Source organism: Desmodus rotundus, chromosome 8 (assembly GCF_022682495.2).
Source record: "Desmodus rotundus isolate HL8 chromosome 8, HLdesRot8A.1, whole genome shotgun sequence".
Taxonomy (NCBI): Eukaryota; Metazoa; Chordata; class Mammalia; order Chiroptera; family Phyllostomidae; genus Desmodus; species Desmodus rotundus.
The window spans coordinates 128,489,298-128,505,660 of NC_071394.1; the positions used below are offsets into that span (position 1 = coordinate 128,489,298).

The window sequence follows — 16,363 nt, forward strand, 5'->3', positions numbered from 1 at the left end:
TATTGGCTTAATTTTTTTGGAATGTAATTTGAAAACAGGTACCAAGGGGTAAAAATGTCCATAAAATGGACCTTAAAAATATCCACCTGATCGTTCTACATCTAGAAATTTATTAGACATGTATGAAATAATTCAATACAGAATTATTTTTAAAAAGTGTTAAACTGATTACCTTAATTCCCAACAAGAGTAATCTTAAAATATCTAGTTCTCTAGTGAGATATCTTCAAAGAATATTTAGTGACCTTAAATTTCAAGCAAAAACCCAAGGGGACAAAAAGGAAGCACAAAGACATTTCTGGTACAAACCCAAATTCGGAAAAATATGTGTGTGGATAGACCCATATTACAAGTGAGGAACTAAAAAAAAAAAAAGCCTCGAGGGAAGAAATTATGACGTTAATAGTAATGATCTCGAGATGAGAACTGGCATTGTTTTTATTCCGAATAATTTTCTATAGTTTACAAATTTTCTGTAATTTCCTCGGGAGGAAATCACGTTATATTGGAGAGATTAATCGATCGACTGAGTGGTTAAGGGTCAGTGTTCGAAGTCTCAGACACTCCCCGGATTCGAGTCCCCTGTCCGCCGCAGATTTTTCGGGCCTCCCCGGTCTTTGAGCCAGGCACCTATAAAACTAAAGGGACATATGATATTACCTGAGGTCTTCTTACTGAAAAAAAATACCTACGTCATAAGGTTTCCCGAAGGCATTGGGGGCCATGTTGCTTTGGGACCCCGAGCTCTCAAAACACAGGACTGCAGGCTCCCGGCACTGCGGGGCCGCTCAGACGCGCGCAGCCGCACTGCAGCGGTTCCTTCTCCAATGCGGTTAGAGCTGGAGCCCACCCCATCCCGGGGAACTGGCGCTGCGCCGCTCTGCACATCGCCGCTGGGGCTTCTCCTCCACAGGGAAAAGGCCAGAACCGCCGTCTTCAGTGCGCCTCTGTGTCTTCCGGTAGCTAACCTCCGGCCACAGTACGCTCCCCCTCCCCATCCCCATTCCAAAACTGCTCCAGTTCCAGGTGTGTTTTCCTAAATGTACCCCATTTACAGAGACTCCTCAAGCGGATCATTAATTAGGCGCTTTGCAATATACAAACGAACTCGCACAACTCCGCGTTCCAAATACAGCTTAAAAATGACATTTTCGGCAAAGTAGCGTTAAAATTCAAGATATTTAAGCTTCACATTTTCGTTGCATTTCGTTAACAGTACTTTCTAAGAAAGCCGTGGGACATCTACCCCAGATAGGGCAAAAGAGCGTACGTAACGAGCCAGCCAGGAGTCGAACCTAGAATCTTCTGATCCGTAGTCAGACGCGTTATCCATTGCGCCACTGGCCCCGTACTACCCAAGTCGCTGCTCGCAATGTAGATTACCCCTTACGCAGCTTGAACAGGCTCCCCAACACAACCAGTACATTTCTGCCGCAGCGCTTGCCTACGGCTCCTAGGGCTCCTCCTTTCCCCTGTAAACGCGCTCCGCCAATCCGCAGCGGCTACGTCATCGCGCTCCTCCCCACTGCGTCAGACAGCGTCTCAGGCGTGTGCACGAAGTTTGTCCACGGGCGCCTCCCGTTCGCTCGCCGGCCTGGAGGGGCGTGGAGAGGGGTGGGATCAGGCTGGGTGCTGCGGCCGCTGGGCCAGGGTGACCGGTGGCGCCGTAGCCGAGGTGGCGGCACGGGGCGGGGCAGGAGGGAAGAGGTGGTGGTGCAGGATGGCGGCGACGTGCAGGATGGCGGCGACAACTTACGAGCGGCTGAATCTGTGAGTCCCGGGAGCGGGTGGCCGTTGACCGATAGGGGCAGCGGGCGCGGCGGCGGGTGTGGGCCGATCGCCCCGGGGAAGGTTCCTGAGTCCCTGGGCGGCGGGCGGGTGTGGGAGTCCTTCTTACTCTTCGTCTTCTTCGCCCGGCGCGGCCGCCCCAAGGCCCCGCCCGAGTCTCCACAGGCCCGGGAGTGACGGCCTCGCCAGCCTTTCTATGTCCCGCTCGGCCTCCGCGCCCCTGGCGAGCGATCGAAGCTGCAGGCCGAAGATGCAGCCCTTCACGTTCTTCCCCAGTTTTTTTCTTTTTTTTTTTTTTCTGGAGAGGTCGCGGCTAAATTTGTCCGTATCGCTCAGCAGAGAAAGTTTCTTATTTAATAGGCCCGTAGCACCACGTTGGAGTCCGCACACAAATCGACAAACCTTTGGGCGCATCGAAGCTTGCCTGACCTATCTTTAGGATGCAGGAAAATGAAAAAAAGTAGGAAAAAGTAGTAAACCAAAGTCAGTGCTCTTAAGATCCCGAAAGATTTCTTTGGCTTTAAATATTACAGAGCTAACGCATACAAGCAGGTTCTTAAGTCCAGGTTGATAGCCAGAGACTAATGTCGAGAATTTTGGCACTGCAGATTGGCTTTTCGGTAAGGCCACGTTCTTGAGGCTGTGAGAAATAGACTCGGGTTGGTAGAATTGTAAGTTAGGTATTTGTAAGGTTTGGGGCTCGTCCTGGATAAATAAAAACACGTATTTCCCTTAGCTTTACCATCCGGCCCCTGCACTTTCATCCGTGAATAGCTTTGTGCTCACTGTGTTTAATGCCTTAGCTCTAGACGGAGGATCCAGTGGCTGTAGTCTGAGAACGCCATTGGCAGCGGCAGCAGACGTACTATGAGGAGTTTATCCCTCCCTGCAGAATTTAAAATACCTTGGTACTTAGACACAGGTACCCTGCTTCCTTCCTTTGCAGGACTGTGAAGACGGTCTCAGAATGTGGTTTGGGCCCTTCCAGTGCTCCCCAGAACCTCAAGCTCGCTGAACTTTCTTGAAGGCTCACTTTAAAGTTAGGGTTGCAAAATTGGGAGTGAGGTCGTTTTGACATCCGATATTGTGTGGGAAAGATGAAGATGACCTTTCCCCGAGCCCACTCCTTTTGCCGCTTCTGTTTACTGTAGTTCTCTTCGAAAGCCCCTCTTCGAAAGCTCCAGCTGCACACTTCCCTCCAGTCTTTCCCGGCCAAGTTTCCTTACTCTCTCCCAGTTCCCCTTCTCAAGGCGATCAATCACCTTGTTGGTGAATGAGTACTGGCGGGCCACTGCCACCTGTGCCCTGCTTGCTAATTAGGTTATTGCCGTCTATCTGATGGTTACTAAAGGGTTTAATGCAATCCTCCTCCAGGTCTCGGATGTGTTTCAGCGATACCGAGCCTTGGCTTGCTGCAGCTCCGAGTTAGGTTACGGAATGCTACTGAATTTTCTTGTGGGGAAGATTGAATGGGAGGGGAACTTGAGCTGCTGAAGAAGCACTAAATTCACCAGTCTGGACCAAAAAAACAGAAACAAAAACACGAAAAGCTCTACATCCATAAAAGAAAGGAAATTTGGCCCTTGAGTGATGAGGCTGATGCTTTTGTATTGATTTTTGTGAGAAGCGGAAATTATAAATTTGGGAGAAAAGTAAATCTAGGGCTATGTGAAAGTCATCTCTCATTTGTCAGCCCTTTTTTCCTTGACAAACAGTTTTGAGTGCTTGTGGAAATGTAAAGATACCACTTTTTTTGCAACTTTGTTTTTCTTGACCAGGGAATTTGGGAGTTGCCATCTCCCCTTACTCCGGCCCTTCCTGCTATGAGCCGTGGCGAGTCCAGGCCTTTTAAATGAGGCCTGATCCAAGGAGAATTCTTCCTTAGATGCACGTGGAGGGGAAGTCGTTTCCAACCCTATTAGAATTAGGAGAACACAGTAGCTGTTTTCAAAAATGTGTCTTGAGATGTCTTTTAAGAAAGATGCAAGCAAGAGATAGTTTGGTAATATTTTATTACAGAAGCATCACTACTAGGTTTATTTAAATAGTGAAGTGCTTGGGATTTTAACTAATTTGTTCTCCGTCATGCCATCCGTTTCCTCCAGGCCCTCTCTGTCCTGCTATGAAGTTCACCTTCCTAATTGCTCTGGTTTCATCCTCTACTTCTCCAATTTCACTTTATAAATATATAGGATTAAGTCCCCATTTCTTAGCCATCTGTACTTTCAGTCTCTTCATGGTCTGTGCCTTAACTTTATTTCCCCAAACTGCCGGATGCTTCCCCCACCCTCTTCTACCAGACTTGGTGATTTCTTTTAGCTTCGAGCTTGGGCTTAGTTTGAATGCCATCTTCCTCTCTCCCCTCTTTACCTACTGATCACATCCATGGGAGAGCTGAGAGTTAGCAGGCTTTTTCAGTTAGAACAGACTTAGTTTCTGTTCCCCACCTCGTTACTTGCTTTGTGTCCTGGCCATGTTGCTTCTCTCTCCAAAATGATTTTTCATCCATAAAATGAGAACGTTACTATTTCACAGTTATTTTGAGGATTGAAAGGAAGCATATGTGATATAACCAGCGTCCTTAACAGACACTTTCTGTTGAGCCTTTCCCCACACCCTTCCCTTCCCTGAGCTGTCCGTCTGCTGTCACAGGGACAAGACACTCAACGCCTGTATGGTTTGCACACTCTGCCTCCTAGATGGAGCATCAGTGTATTCACCGCTTGGTGGACCAGAGGCCCGAGAGGACAGTGGTCCTTCCACAGCACTGTTGATGAAATCATGATAATCAACCCCAACTAGGCCGCAGACATGTGGAACGTACTAGAAGCACCTTAACCTTGATTTCTTCTCTGCTCCTCCTCAGTATCTAGTATAAAACCTTGTGCAGAGTGGACCCTCAGTGAATCACCTGAGTGAACGAAAGGAACTTCCCAGTGCAGAACACCTACCAGCACTTCAAAAATTGAACCGTGTGGAGTAATTTGGAATGTAGTCTTTTGAAGTAGCAGCAACTTAGGTCATTTCATGTACATATATTGACGCATGCCCAATGGCTCTGCGAGGTCGTCGGTTGATGTATATCCTCCATTGTTGCTAGAGACGGGGCGATAATTGCCCCTGGCCCCACGGTCAGGTCAGGTGGCCCAGCCATGGGAGAACTGGCCTTGCAACACGGCAGGCCCCGCCCAGGGATCTTTCCATTGCCCTGCGCGATTCAAATCACCTTCGTCTGATATCACATTGCGCTTACCTTCGTCCTCAGACACATCTGGGGTGGAAATGAGTCGCTTGTCATTGAAAATGGTTGACATGTTCCCGTGGATTTTTAATATAGAAAATAGAATTTTGATTTGTTTAGAATTTAAAATTCATACTTTTTAAACATCCAGGCCAGGCAGTTCTAAATAGCCTATTCTGCGACTCCTGTTTTCCTTGTAAGTCATTTGTGTATAGATGGATAATGTCGGACAATGATAAATTTGAAATTACAAAATAATTGCAACAAATCCATTATTGGAAACATTCAAAGCATTTTTTAAAAAAAATATGTATTTATTTTTAGAGAGAGGGGAGAGGAGGGAGAGAGCAGGAGAGACACCCATGTGGGAGAGGAACATCGATCAGTGGCCTCTTGCACGTGCCCAGCCTGGGACCTGGCCCGCAGCTCAGGCTGTGGCCCTGACCAGGAATCAGACTGGTGACTGTCGGTCTGCAGGGCCACGTCCACTCCGCTGAGCCACACCAGTCCGGTCTCAAAGCATTTTTTAAAAAAATCTTTTAAAAGGTCAACTGAAATGGGTGTGATCCCTCAGAAAGTGAGTCAGGCTGCGGTTTGCCCCTGAAGAAACATGTTTCCTCCCATAGGAAGTTGCCTTTCTTCCTAAAAGACTGTCAGCTGTGAGGTCAGTCAGGGCAGGTGTGACTCAACCCCGAGAACAGATGCAGACCAAGCTACAGTGCGACGCAGACATCTGCCGTCTGTCCGGTACGGTGTGCATTCAGATTGCGCACGTGTCTCTCTGCCAGCGAGGATGCGGGGAGCGGAGACCATCCCCGTAAGTTTAGTCACGGATGACAGGAAGTGTATATCTAAGGCCTTGGCTGAGCGGGGGTTCAGGCTGACAGCTGAGGTCAGGGTTAGGCTGCATTAGATCACTTGCTGTGCTTGTTTGGGATGCATATCCCAGAGCCCCACATTAGGCCTCCCAAGCCCTGGCAGCCTGCAAGTTGAACCAGCTGCCCTGCTGGTTCTTTTGCTCTCCAACAGGTATGTTAGGGCTGGGCTGGCTGAGTGAGGACCGGAGCATGCTGGTGGCAGAGCATCCTCTGGAGTGCCTGGGGCCCTGGAAGGGTTTGCTGTGGGTGAGAGCTTCCAATGAGGTGGCTCTTAGATCTGGTCTTATGAAGGAGACTGGTTTTTGGAGAGAGTGGATTTTAGGGTGGACAGAGAATAGGAAGTAGATGGGACCTCCAGGGGTTGAAGGAGAAGATGGAATTAAAATGAATTGGCTTCCTAGAAATATCAGCTTGGGTTTGGGATTGGGCTGGGCTCCTGGATTGCCGGGAACAGACCTGGGATATAGGAGAGGTGTCCACGAGTCACTCAACGACAGAGGCACTGCTGGGACCAGAGGGAGGAAGGATGAGGGGTGCTGGCAGCATCTTCTGGGTGTGGGTGTGGTAGGCTCACAGGACCCTTTACTGTCTGAGTTCTTACTTTTTCCTCAGCCGGTCTAGTACAATGTTATGCCTGTATGTTTTCAACTAGAGATGTGGCAAATTCGATCATTAAGACTTTGATTCAATTCTTTATGTAAGATTTTTGAGGAAGTGTGTTCTTGCTACAGTTTTCTTACATGACAGTCACCGTGCTCCTATGCAGATGTAACTATGTTGTTGTTAGTTTAAATTGTGGTAGGCTGTACAAAGCATAAAGCCATGTTTAAGTGCACAGCTCAGTGGCATTGAGCACACTCACAGGTTCAACCATCACCACCATCCGTCCCCAGAACTCTTCATCTCGCGGGACCAAAACTCTGTGCCCATCAACAGCTCCCACGCTCCCCTCCCCAGGCCCCTGGCAGCCGCCATCGTACTTTCTGTCGCTATGAATTTGACTAAGTACCTCCTAGAAGTGGAAGTTCAGTTAGAGGTGATAGCGAATGCCCATTGGGTTCTCACAGCCTCCCGGACGGTTTACGTGGCGGACCAGTGCCCTCTCCAGGCTACAGCATCAGTTTGACCTTTAGAGATGTGTTACCAGCAGCACGGTTAATGAGCAGGTCACGCTCTTGAAGGGGTTCTCCTTGTCTTCGCTTCTGAAGTCTGGTTCATAAAGTAAGTAATGTGGGAGCGTGTAACGGAAACGAGAGACATCATAGTAAGTGAGAACCATTCTTTCTGCAGCCGGGAGAGGGTTTTCCCCGAGATGGTTGGTTGTCGCTGAGTCTTGTCTTGGTTTCCATGTGTTATTACACTGAGAACTCAGTAGGTTAATTTTGAAAAACTCCTGGCGAACTTGGCTTCATTTTGAAAGTGACTCATTGTAGACTTTCTAATCAAAAAGCACACTACTCCCTCCTCCTCCTGTTACTAGTTACATTATAACATCAAAGCCAATTAAAATTCCTGTCAAGATCTTTCCTTGGCTAGGAGAAAGAAAACCAGTTTTTAAAATTCTGTTGACTCTGTCACTGAGCCAAAGAAAACAGTAGTTAAGGGCCGTATGTGAAAACCAACTTACTGTCGGTCTTTGTTGTAGTCCCTAAGAAAATTGATTGGAACTTCTGCTATCTTCTTGTGTGAAGAATACCATGGGGCCTGGATAGAGTCTTTGTCTACAGACTTAGTAGCCGTTTGGTGAAGATTAAAGACAAAAATAATGAAACCATACACACCAGCAAACACCAAACTACTGGATGTCTACTCAGGTGTTTCTGACGGGAAGTGCTGCGGAGGTAAAGTTAGTTTCACTGGCTTTTGAAATGAAACCTGGGAAGCATAAAACTCACAGAATAAAATCTGCTACATAAAGCAGATGTACTTCCCATCACCACGACGGCCAATTAAAGAGTGGCGGGAAGTGGAAGGAAAGAAGAAGAAGACAGCAAAGGGACCTGTAGGTGACTGTGAGTTGGGATGGCTCCTGCTGTTGTGACTAGTGGGATTCTGAGTCATCACCTGTCGTGACTCTTGATAGAAACGTTGATTAGCTGGCAGTCACTGTTCTGTCCTCACCGCTCCAGTTCTTCAGCCATTTGCAATGACACAGTCAAGCAGCCTGGTGGCAGCATCTCCCCAGGAGGTAACGTCCAGCAGGATCCTGGAGCCCTTGGACTGGATTATATCTTTTCTTTTTCTTATTTTAACACATGTTAAAGCTTAATGTTTATTTTAATTTCATACGTGTGTATGGTTTAACAGTAGACAGTACGCAAAGCTTATAATAAAAGAGGGCAGCACCCTGCACACCCTGCAGCCCCAGGTCCCACTGCCCGGAGACATCCACTTCCAACTTCGTAAGTGATTTCTTCAGGCATTTTACTCCACTTTTCTAAACACGCTTACACTGATGTTTCCTGACTGTTTTCAGCTTTAGTCTTCCGCTGACTTCCTAGTGCAGAAGATGAGAATTTAGCCTTTACACCACTCTCCTTTCTCCTCAAAGTAGTTGTAGTAAGACACTGGTTATGCTTATGTAGATACGATTCAAATGAAGTCAGTAGGATATTTTAATTACATTACCTTACATAATTTTTTTTCCTGGAGTTAAAAGTGGTTGTTTCTTTATATTTACTTGGCTTTTTCAATGTCTCTATCACTCGTTAACCCTCAGTTTCAGCATGAAACTCCTTTCAGACCTGTCAGGAAACTGGCAGCTCGCTCCGACCCGAGGCTTACTTGTGGGACCCTCTGTCCCCACCCCCCAGGCTGGCTGCTCCTGGACTGGCCGCCCGGCCATTGTCCTGGTGCCTCTCTCACCGTCCTAGTGAGAACTCCTTTCAGTCCTCTCCTGTGTGGGATTCCCAGTCCAACTCTCGATTTACGTTCTCCATTTGTTTGGGGGGGCGGGGAGGGCACACACTTCCTTCTTTCTAAGAAGGAGTGAAGGAGGTATCTCTGAGATACGGCTCATCTGAAAACGTTTTCGTTCTGTCGTCACACTTGTTGGGTAGTGTGGCTATGTATAGAATTCTGAGTTAGAAATTACTATCCTTCAGACACTGGATAGTCCAACAGTGTGGCTGTTGGATATTTCGGTGCCTCCTCCTGTTGTTTTTTTCCTTCTCTTTGATCACAGTTGTGCCAGGAGCTTTTATTGTTCTTTCACTTAATTCTCAAGAAGCTTGAGCACCACGCCCACCCCCAGAATCTCCTGTGTACCTTTTTTTTCTTTATAGCGCTCACTGCCATCTGATATCCCTGAATTGCTTCCTAGCCTGTTGATCGGCTTTCCTGTTAGGGTATAAGCTCTGTGACCTGGGGACTTCGTGCCACTGGTACCTAGAACAGGCCTGGCGTGGCGTCAGCACTTGTCGCTTGGCTGGCATTACGAAGCCTGTAATAGACAAATCAGGGGTAGAGCCTCTGTGTTTTTACTGCAGGTCTCGAAGCCTTCTCATGGTAGTGGGTCGGCCCAAAAGTTCATGTGGTTTTTTCCCTGAGATGGCTCTAGTAGCGCTCAGCTGTCTTTAACTTCATTTGAGGCAGTTTTGTTAGATTGTGTTGTGACAGCTGTCGTATCAGTGTACATCTTTTAAAAACATCGAAATTGGTGAATCTTTGTGTAGCCATTTTAATATTGAAGATGGAAGAAAACATACAATGTTTTTGGTATATTATGCTTTTTTCTTTCAAGAAAGGCAAAAATGCAACTGAATCGCAAAAAAAAAAAAAAAAAGATTTGCGAGGTGGATGGAGAAGGTGCTGTGACTGATCAAACGTGTCAAGTGGTTTGCGAAGTTTCATGCTGCAGATTTCTTGCTGGACACGCCCCGTGGCCGGGTAGACCAGCTGACGTGGATAACGAACACATCGAGACACTAACTGAGAACAGTCAGTGTTCTGCCACACAGGAGAGAGCCGACATACTCAGAATATCCAGATCAGTAAAGTTACTGGTGAAAATGAAAATGTGTCTTTCATTTCGCCAAAAAAATTAAACAGACTTTTTGGCCAACCCAATAAGTACCACTGATGCAGTGCTGTTATAATTTGGCAGTCTTCAGGTCAAACTAAATACACTAGTTCAAATACAATAGTCATCCCGTATGAATAGGGTTACATGTGTTTGTTGATTGATTGTGATTATGGATGGTTGCTTGGGCATTACTGGGACTAGAACAAGTCATTGGTAGTTAACTAAATGCCAAAGCAACATTGGTAATGGACTGTTTCTTATCAATGTTACAGTCATTTAAAAATAAGGTAACAGAGGAGAGATCGTCTGTTACGCATTTGAACATTATGAAAAGTGCTCCTGGAGTTTCCCAGTGTGTCAGCTAGAGGAGGTGCAACAGGGTGCTCCGCGGGAGCGGCGCCCCTGGCACGGAACCACTCCAGGAGTCTGTCAAAGCCGGGACAGTGCAGTAGGACGGTCCTGCCCCACCGGCACTTCGGAGGCACTGAAAGGACGGGGTTGAAGGGCGGGGAGGGGCTCTGAAGAGTGAGGCTTAGTAAAATGCCACCCGATTGAGAGACAGCAGTTCTTTCAAAAGCTTTTATAAAGAAGCCTTGTTTCAGGTCTGCTTCTGAATAATGTTTTTCTACTTTGTGTTTGGTTTTTGTTTATTATATACCTTCTAGTCCCCTGTGCATGGGTAATGCTTGGCACATGGTAGCTTTTCAATAAATTTATTAACTAACTCTTAGAATGCAACTTATACTTGCATAAAACATTCTGCATGTGGGGACTGATATGTTGGAGTTTTAAAAAAATGATTTACTACGAGGTAAGTACCCTGTATGAGTAGATTGTCTGAAGTTTATTTATATTTCTTTTATTTCTGTTTCAAGGACTTCCCACGTTGTTATCTTTGTAGCTTTATTGAAGTATAGTTACTATACAATAAACTGCACATATTTAAAGTACACGCTTTGATACAACTTGATACACTTTGACATAGTTCTACACCCATGAAACCAGCGCCAGTATCACGATAATGAGCCCATCCATCACCAGATAAGTTTCCTTGTCCTTGTAATCCCCGCCCCCCCGCTTTTCCTGTCTGCGCAGGTTAAACAGCTTCAGTATCACCTGACCATTCTGCTAGGAGGTCACCCAGGAGAAGTGAATGCATGTATCTGCCTTCATACCGCTGCAGGAGTGTTCATAAAGCCTTTGTTGATAACATCCAAACTAGAAGCAACCCAATGCCCATCAGCAAGTGAACAGGGAAACAAATTGTGATTTCCCCATACAGGAGAATGCTATTCTGCAGCGAAAAGGAATGAACTGTTGTATTTAGTTTGAACCGAGGACTGTGAGATTTGTTGTCGTTAGTGCATTTTGCTTGATTTGTATTTAAATGGATTTCCATTTCCTGAGCATATCTCCTCCAAATGGAGGAAACAGGCCTAGTGTGAAGAAGTTAGTTGCAGGTGAACCGTGAAAGGATGTGAGTTGTATTTGGATGACGAGGGTTGATCACTCCTCTGAGGACTTAGAAATGGTCAGTGCGGTTTGTCCTGCCCCAGGACTTGCTTCGGTGACACCAAACGGCTCACACGATGGGTAAATAAGGAACGGTGTCGGTTGTGGTTGTACGGGTTCATGTAACATTCAACGGACAAGGAGAATGGAGTCGAGGGAGTAGAATTAAAAAGGAAAAGAAAAACCCCTCAGATTGGCTGCCGCACAGACAAGCTTTTTCAAGGTGGTTTAAGAGCAGTAGAGGTTAGCTTCTGGGGTGGGAGAGGGACTGGTTTCCTCCCGGCCTGAGTTAGCTCCTGGGGGGAGTGGGACTTCCTCTTGTGCCGTCCTGCATCTGCGGATCTGCTTTTCGCCCTGTTGTTTCTGGTTGTCGTTGCTGTGTCCTGAGACAGTCCCTGACGGTGCTTAAATTGCTTGCCCGTGTTATTGAGGTTGCCTCCTGTTATTTTTTGTTGGGCTCTGGTTACAAAGCTGCATATGTTTTGCATTATCTGTCCCAACCCTGATTTTACCTGTTTGGTTTTTATTTCATTTTGCAGAATGAGGTGGTGTCTTTTTATTCTCATTTTTTTAATGTGGCATTCTAACTGACTGAACAAACAAACAAAAAAACACCTGAATGTTAAAGTAGTTTATTAAATAATTTCCTGGAAATGTTTTATTAAAAATGTGTTTCTTAGTATTTTGGGCTAATGCTTAGATCGTGCTTACAGTGTGTCAGATGCTGTTCTAGAAATGCTCATCAAAGATTAGCTCGTCACTGCTCCATGAGTCTGGTGCCGCCCTTGCTCATGGGTGGCGGAACCGAAGGGCAGAGAGGGGGAGGAACTGCCCAGGGTCACGCAGCGCGGGCAGCCGGGTCCTACAGGCTGTGCAGCTAACTGCTGCGTTGCCCGCCCGCTGCGCCAGTGGAGAATAGTAAATTAGGGTTTATTATGATTTTCTTGTGCGAGTCAAATTGGCGGTTTTGCAGCAAAGTGACATTTGTCAGCGTTAAGCAGGCGAGTGAAAACAGCGGCACCGCACCCAGAAGCATGCATCCCAGTCTCGTCTACTGCGGAGCCAGGGAGTGACGTCGGGTTCAAACCCGGCTGACGTTGTCATAATAAGTAGTTGTTCAGAGGTCTGTATTTCGTTTGGTTATTTACTTATGGTTTTACATTTCTCTTAGGCATATCACACCTGAGAAATTCTACGTGGAAGCTTGTGACGACGGAGCGGACGATGTGCTTATCATCGACCGCGTGTCCACGGAGGTCACCCTCTCAGGTACTGCGCGGGCAGGGCTAGAGGCGCCTGAGGAGGAGGTCGTACCTGAGCTGCAGTAATTAAATTAGCCAGGGGTGTGTCAGTGTGCACACCTCTGAGCGTCTTATAAATTGTCGTTCTTTCTCCTCATTTGGCTTTTATGATCTTGAAAATTTTACTATCTGTAAGGACTTAGAAACAATTATTTCTTATTTGTTAGCATTAAGTGCATGGAATTTTAATAGCTGCTTTTTGTTTTTTAAAATATTCATGACTGTGAGGTAATTGAATGAATAAAAAATAATATGAACAGCTTTATCTATCTTATCCATCTCTCCTGTTATATTTTAGTTTTGTTTCTCTGGGGTTTAAAAAACAATTTTTTTTAGTTGTGTAGAACATGGGTTTCTGACTAATAGGAAATAATTTTGGTGACAAATTAACGTACCATGTGATACCATGTTTACAATTTCCTATTTCATTTGTTTAAAAATTCACCCCTAGACAGAATTGTTCATTTTTTCTTTTTTAAAAGAGATTTTGTTTATTTACTTTTAGAGAGGGGAAGGGAAGGAGGGAAACATGGATATGCAAGAGATACCTCAACTGGTTGCCTCTCTCACTCCCCCCACTGGGGACCTGGCCTGTAACCCAGGCACGTGCCCTGACTGGGAATCGAACAGACGACCTTTCGGTTCCCAGGCCAGTGCTCGGTCCACTGAGCTGTAGAGTATTTGAGTAACCATGTAGTGGGCACTCAGTAAATATCCTCTGACTGTATAAAGTGAAATAGGAAAATATTTTGCATAGGATAATGAAGTGTAAGAAAGGTATGACTGTACATTTCAGTTTCCTCGGTTATGTGGTTTTTTGGTAAGGACCGAATATAGTTTTTATTTGACCAAATGGAATCAGAGAGCTCTGTCTTGGTTTGATAATTTGCCATTGCTTGGTGGCTGCTCTCCTGAGATAGATGATTGGTTTTAACTGATGGCCGTGCCCTTCTCGTAAAGTTTAATTAGACTGCTTTTTTATTCCGTGTTGGTGCGACCTGGTGTCTTATTAAAGCTCTTTAGTATGGATGCATTTTCAGTTTTCTGACCTTTCAGTGACATTTAATTCGTGGGTAGAGGTCGCAGACCCCACTCGAGTGGAGAAAGCTAACGGTCACGAGTAGTGTGGGTGGAAGGACGCGAGGATGTGGGAAGAGATGCTTTGACCAGAAGCCGGATGATGAGCGGATGACCGCTTACAGCTTCTCTGCCTGCTGGACATGCAGGCTGCCGGAGGGAGGGATCTTTCTCTTCCACGAGGAGCCAACCTGTTTTCCTAGAAATTACCACGGCTGTGCTGCTGTTCCACTCCAGCTAGTGTAGTGTGCAGCTCTCCCTCCCTGTTTAGGGTTATCAGGTGGTCTCGGCCTACCCAGGACCTCCCGCAGCTTTTCCGTGGCAGGTACTTGTGGCGTGGCATTGCTCAGTAAGTGGAATTACTGAGTGGAACAGAAGCGAATTTTAGACCTTGTTCAGAATCACTTTCTTCAGAATAATAGGACTGCTTTTAAGAAAAAGAACTTGGGTTTACCACAGTGTTTCAAAATGGGTTCCAAGATGATGATTCAGCTGTGACTGGAAGAAAAAATGTAAAGAGTCACATAAGTTTGGGAAACCATGAATTAACAGGGGGACAGCTTGGTTTTCCTTCGGGCCTCAGGGACTTTGCTGTCCGACTGTGCAGTCTGGCTCTGGGCCAGGGAATGGCGGTAATGCGGGTGGGCAGGCGAGGCTTATCTGACGGGGTACTATTCCCTAAACTAGGGTTCTACAAAGTACGTTTTGTGAAACGCGTGGGCTGAAAGTTGAACAGTTATGCAGTGAACCCTGTGATCTAAGACTAATGGATAACCGGTAATTTATTAATAAGGGCACTGCTGGTGAAGCTGCAGCTCGTGCGGTGCCGCTGCGCGCCTGTGCGAAGTACCGTTAGACACGCAGAGGGGGCTCTTCCTTCCTCTGCCTCCCTTGCATCTTGGCCTGCACCTCCCACAGTCTTAGGCACGGACAGGCAGGTCCTGTTTGCATTCTGTTAGTTGTGTGTCGAAATTAGAATCATGTCCCAGCCCTCCTTCCATTTACTTGCTTTTTAATTTTGTTATTTATTTGTTTTTGTTTTTTCGCTTACTTTCTAATTCTCTTAAAGGGATAAAGCCTTACTTTGTGGCAAGAGGCTGAGTAAATTTAGTTGAAAATTGGCATTAGAAATAATCCACAGTTTACCTGGTAAGAATGCTGAAGGCTGTTACCTTGGACACCATGTTCTGGACAGAGACCTCTCTCTACCGCGAGGACATCTTCACTTTAAATTCTGCCAACACGGAGGCAGATTGCTTTCTGAGAACAAGTCGTCCATGTTGATTTAGTTAAATTATTGAAATCAAACTAAATTTCCCGTTCTGTTGGTGACTGTTTCTGTGGTTTTGTTTTTCTTTTAAAGTCAAGAAAGATATTCCTCCTTCAGCTGTCACGAGACCGATATTTGGTATACTGGGCACAATCCACCTGGTGGCAGGTAAGGAACAAATACGCTCCGATGGGCAAGGAAGGCAGTTAAATTGACACAATTAGTGTATAAGGTGAAAGCATACTTTCCATATCATGCTTTACGCAATAAACCGTAGGTTAGGTATTTGCCCTTAATTTCTAAAAGTAATATATGCCAAGTGGTTAAATTTTTCAGCCTGAGATTCTATTAAAAAAGAGGTGTGTTTTTGATATCCCTAGTCTAGTAAACATTTTTCATAAATTCTAGGAGTATTTAAATAAGAATGTTAACACATTCGAGGACCAGAGTATTCTACCTTCAAGTCCATCTGAGTTGAGTAAGACATGGTGCATGTTAGAGAATATGACGTGGTTCTGGGAAAGGGATTTCGTTCATCTAAATTTCATTCCACCGAACCTTAAAAACACTCCTGTTGTGTCAGGTGCCGTGCTAGACGCTAAGGTATAAAGAGGCAAGTCCCATCTGTCCGCACCTCACAGGGAGAGGTGTTTAGGAGTGCACTGTTGCCGTACAGCGTGACAAGTACACCCGGGAAAACTTCCAGGGAGAGCACTCGTGGGAGAGTCTGGCGCAGAGGAGCTTAGGAATTAATTAGTGGGAAAGGCTCGCCCTATCTTATTTGGCTGGGGGGGGGGGGTCGGGGTCGGGGAGACAGCCAGAATCAGGGTTGGCATCGTGCATGGTGCCGTGCGGGCTCCTTGCTGTCTGCCTGCTCATCTTTGTGCAGATGCCCCAGCCTTAGGATGGGGCACCTCCCAGTGATCCCATCATAAGCTGAAAATGTCGTAAGTCAAAAACGTATTTAACACACCCAGCCTGCTGAGCACCGTGGCTCAGCCTCACCCACCTCCCACGGGCTCAGAGCGCCCACATTAGCCCACAGCCGAGCGGGATCTCTGACTCAGGAATGCGCTGCACACTCTCTGTCCTTCACCCTCGTGCCCTCGGCCTGACCGGGGGCTGCGGCCTGCGGCTGCTGTCCGGCATCACAGGAGGGCATCCTGCCACCTGTGGCTAGCCTGGAGAAGATCCAAGTTCACAGGATGGCTGCTCCTGAGTGTATATCGCTTTGGTGCCACCGTAAAGTAGAAGAAGATGCTGCATTAACCA

At 46.4% G+C, this 16,363-nt stretch overlaps 1 protein-coding gene, 1 long non-coding RNA gene and 1 other non-coding gene across 3 annotated transcripts in view; 1 reads left to right on the forward strand and 2 right to left on the reverse strand.

Moving 5' to 3' along the window:
* Window positions 1-414: 414 nt before the first annotated feature.
* Window positions 415-1,477, reverse strand: LOC123480304 (uncharacterized). Its single transcript, XR_006656239.2, has 2 exons — window positions 1,271-1,477; window positions 415-630 (listed from the first exon to the last, which is right to left on the reverse strand). It is a non-coding gene; the product is annotated as an uncharacterized lncRNA (long non-coding RNA).
* On the reverse strand, window positions 1,275-1,347 carry TRNAR-ACG (transfer RNA arginine (anticodon ACG)). Its single transcript has one exon. It is a non-coding gene; the product is annotated as a tRNA-Arg (tRNA).
* Window positions 1,478-1,612: 135 nt separating the features above from the next.
* The window catches only part of SACM1L (SAC1 like phosphatidylinositide phosphatase), a 40,850-nt gene continuing 26,099 nt past the window's right edge, over window positions 1,613-16,363 (forward strand). Inside the window, exons 1-3 of the mRNA XM_024565705.3 lie at window positions 1,613-1,770; window positions 12,615-12,712; window positions 15,185-15,259. Coding sequence (XP_024421473.1) covers window positions 1,721-1,770; window positions 12,615-12,712; window positions 15,185-15,259 — 223 coding nt within the window. The 5' untranslated portion in view covers window positions 1,613-1,720. The remainder of the gene's footprint in view (window positions 1,771-12,614; window positions 12,713-15,184; window positions 15,260-16,363) is intronic.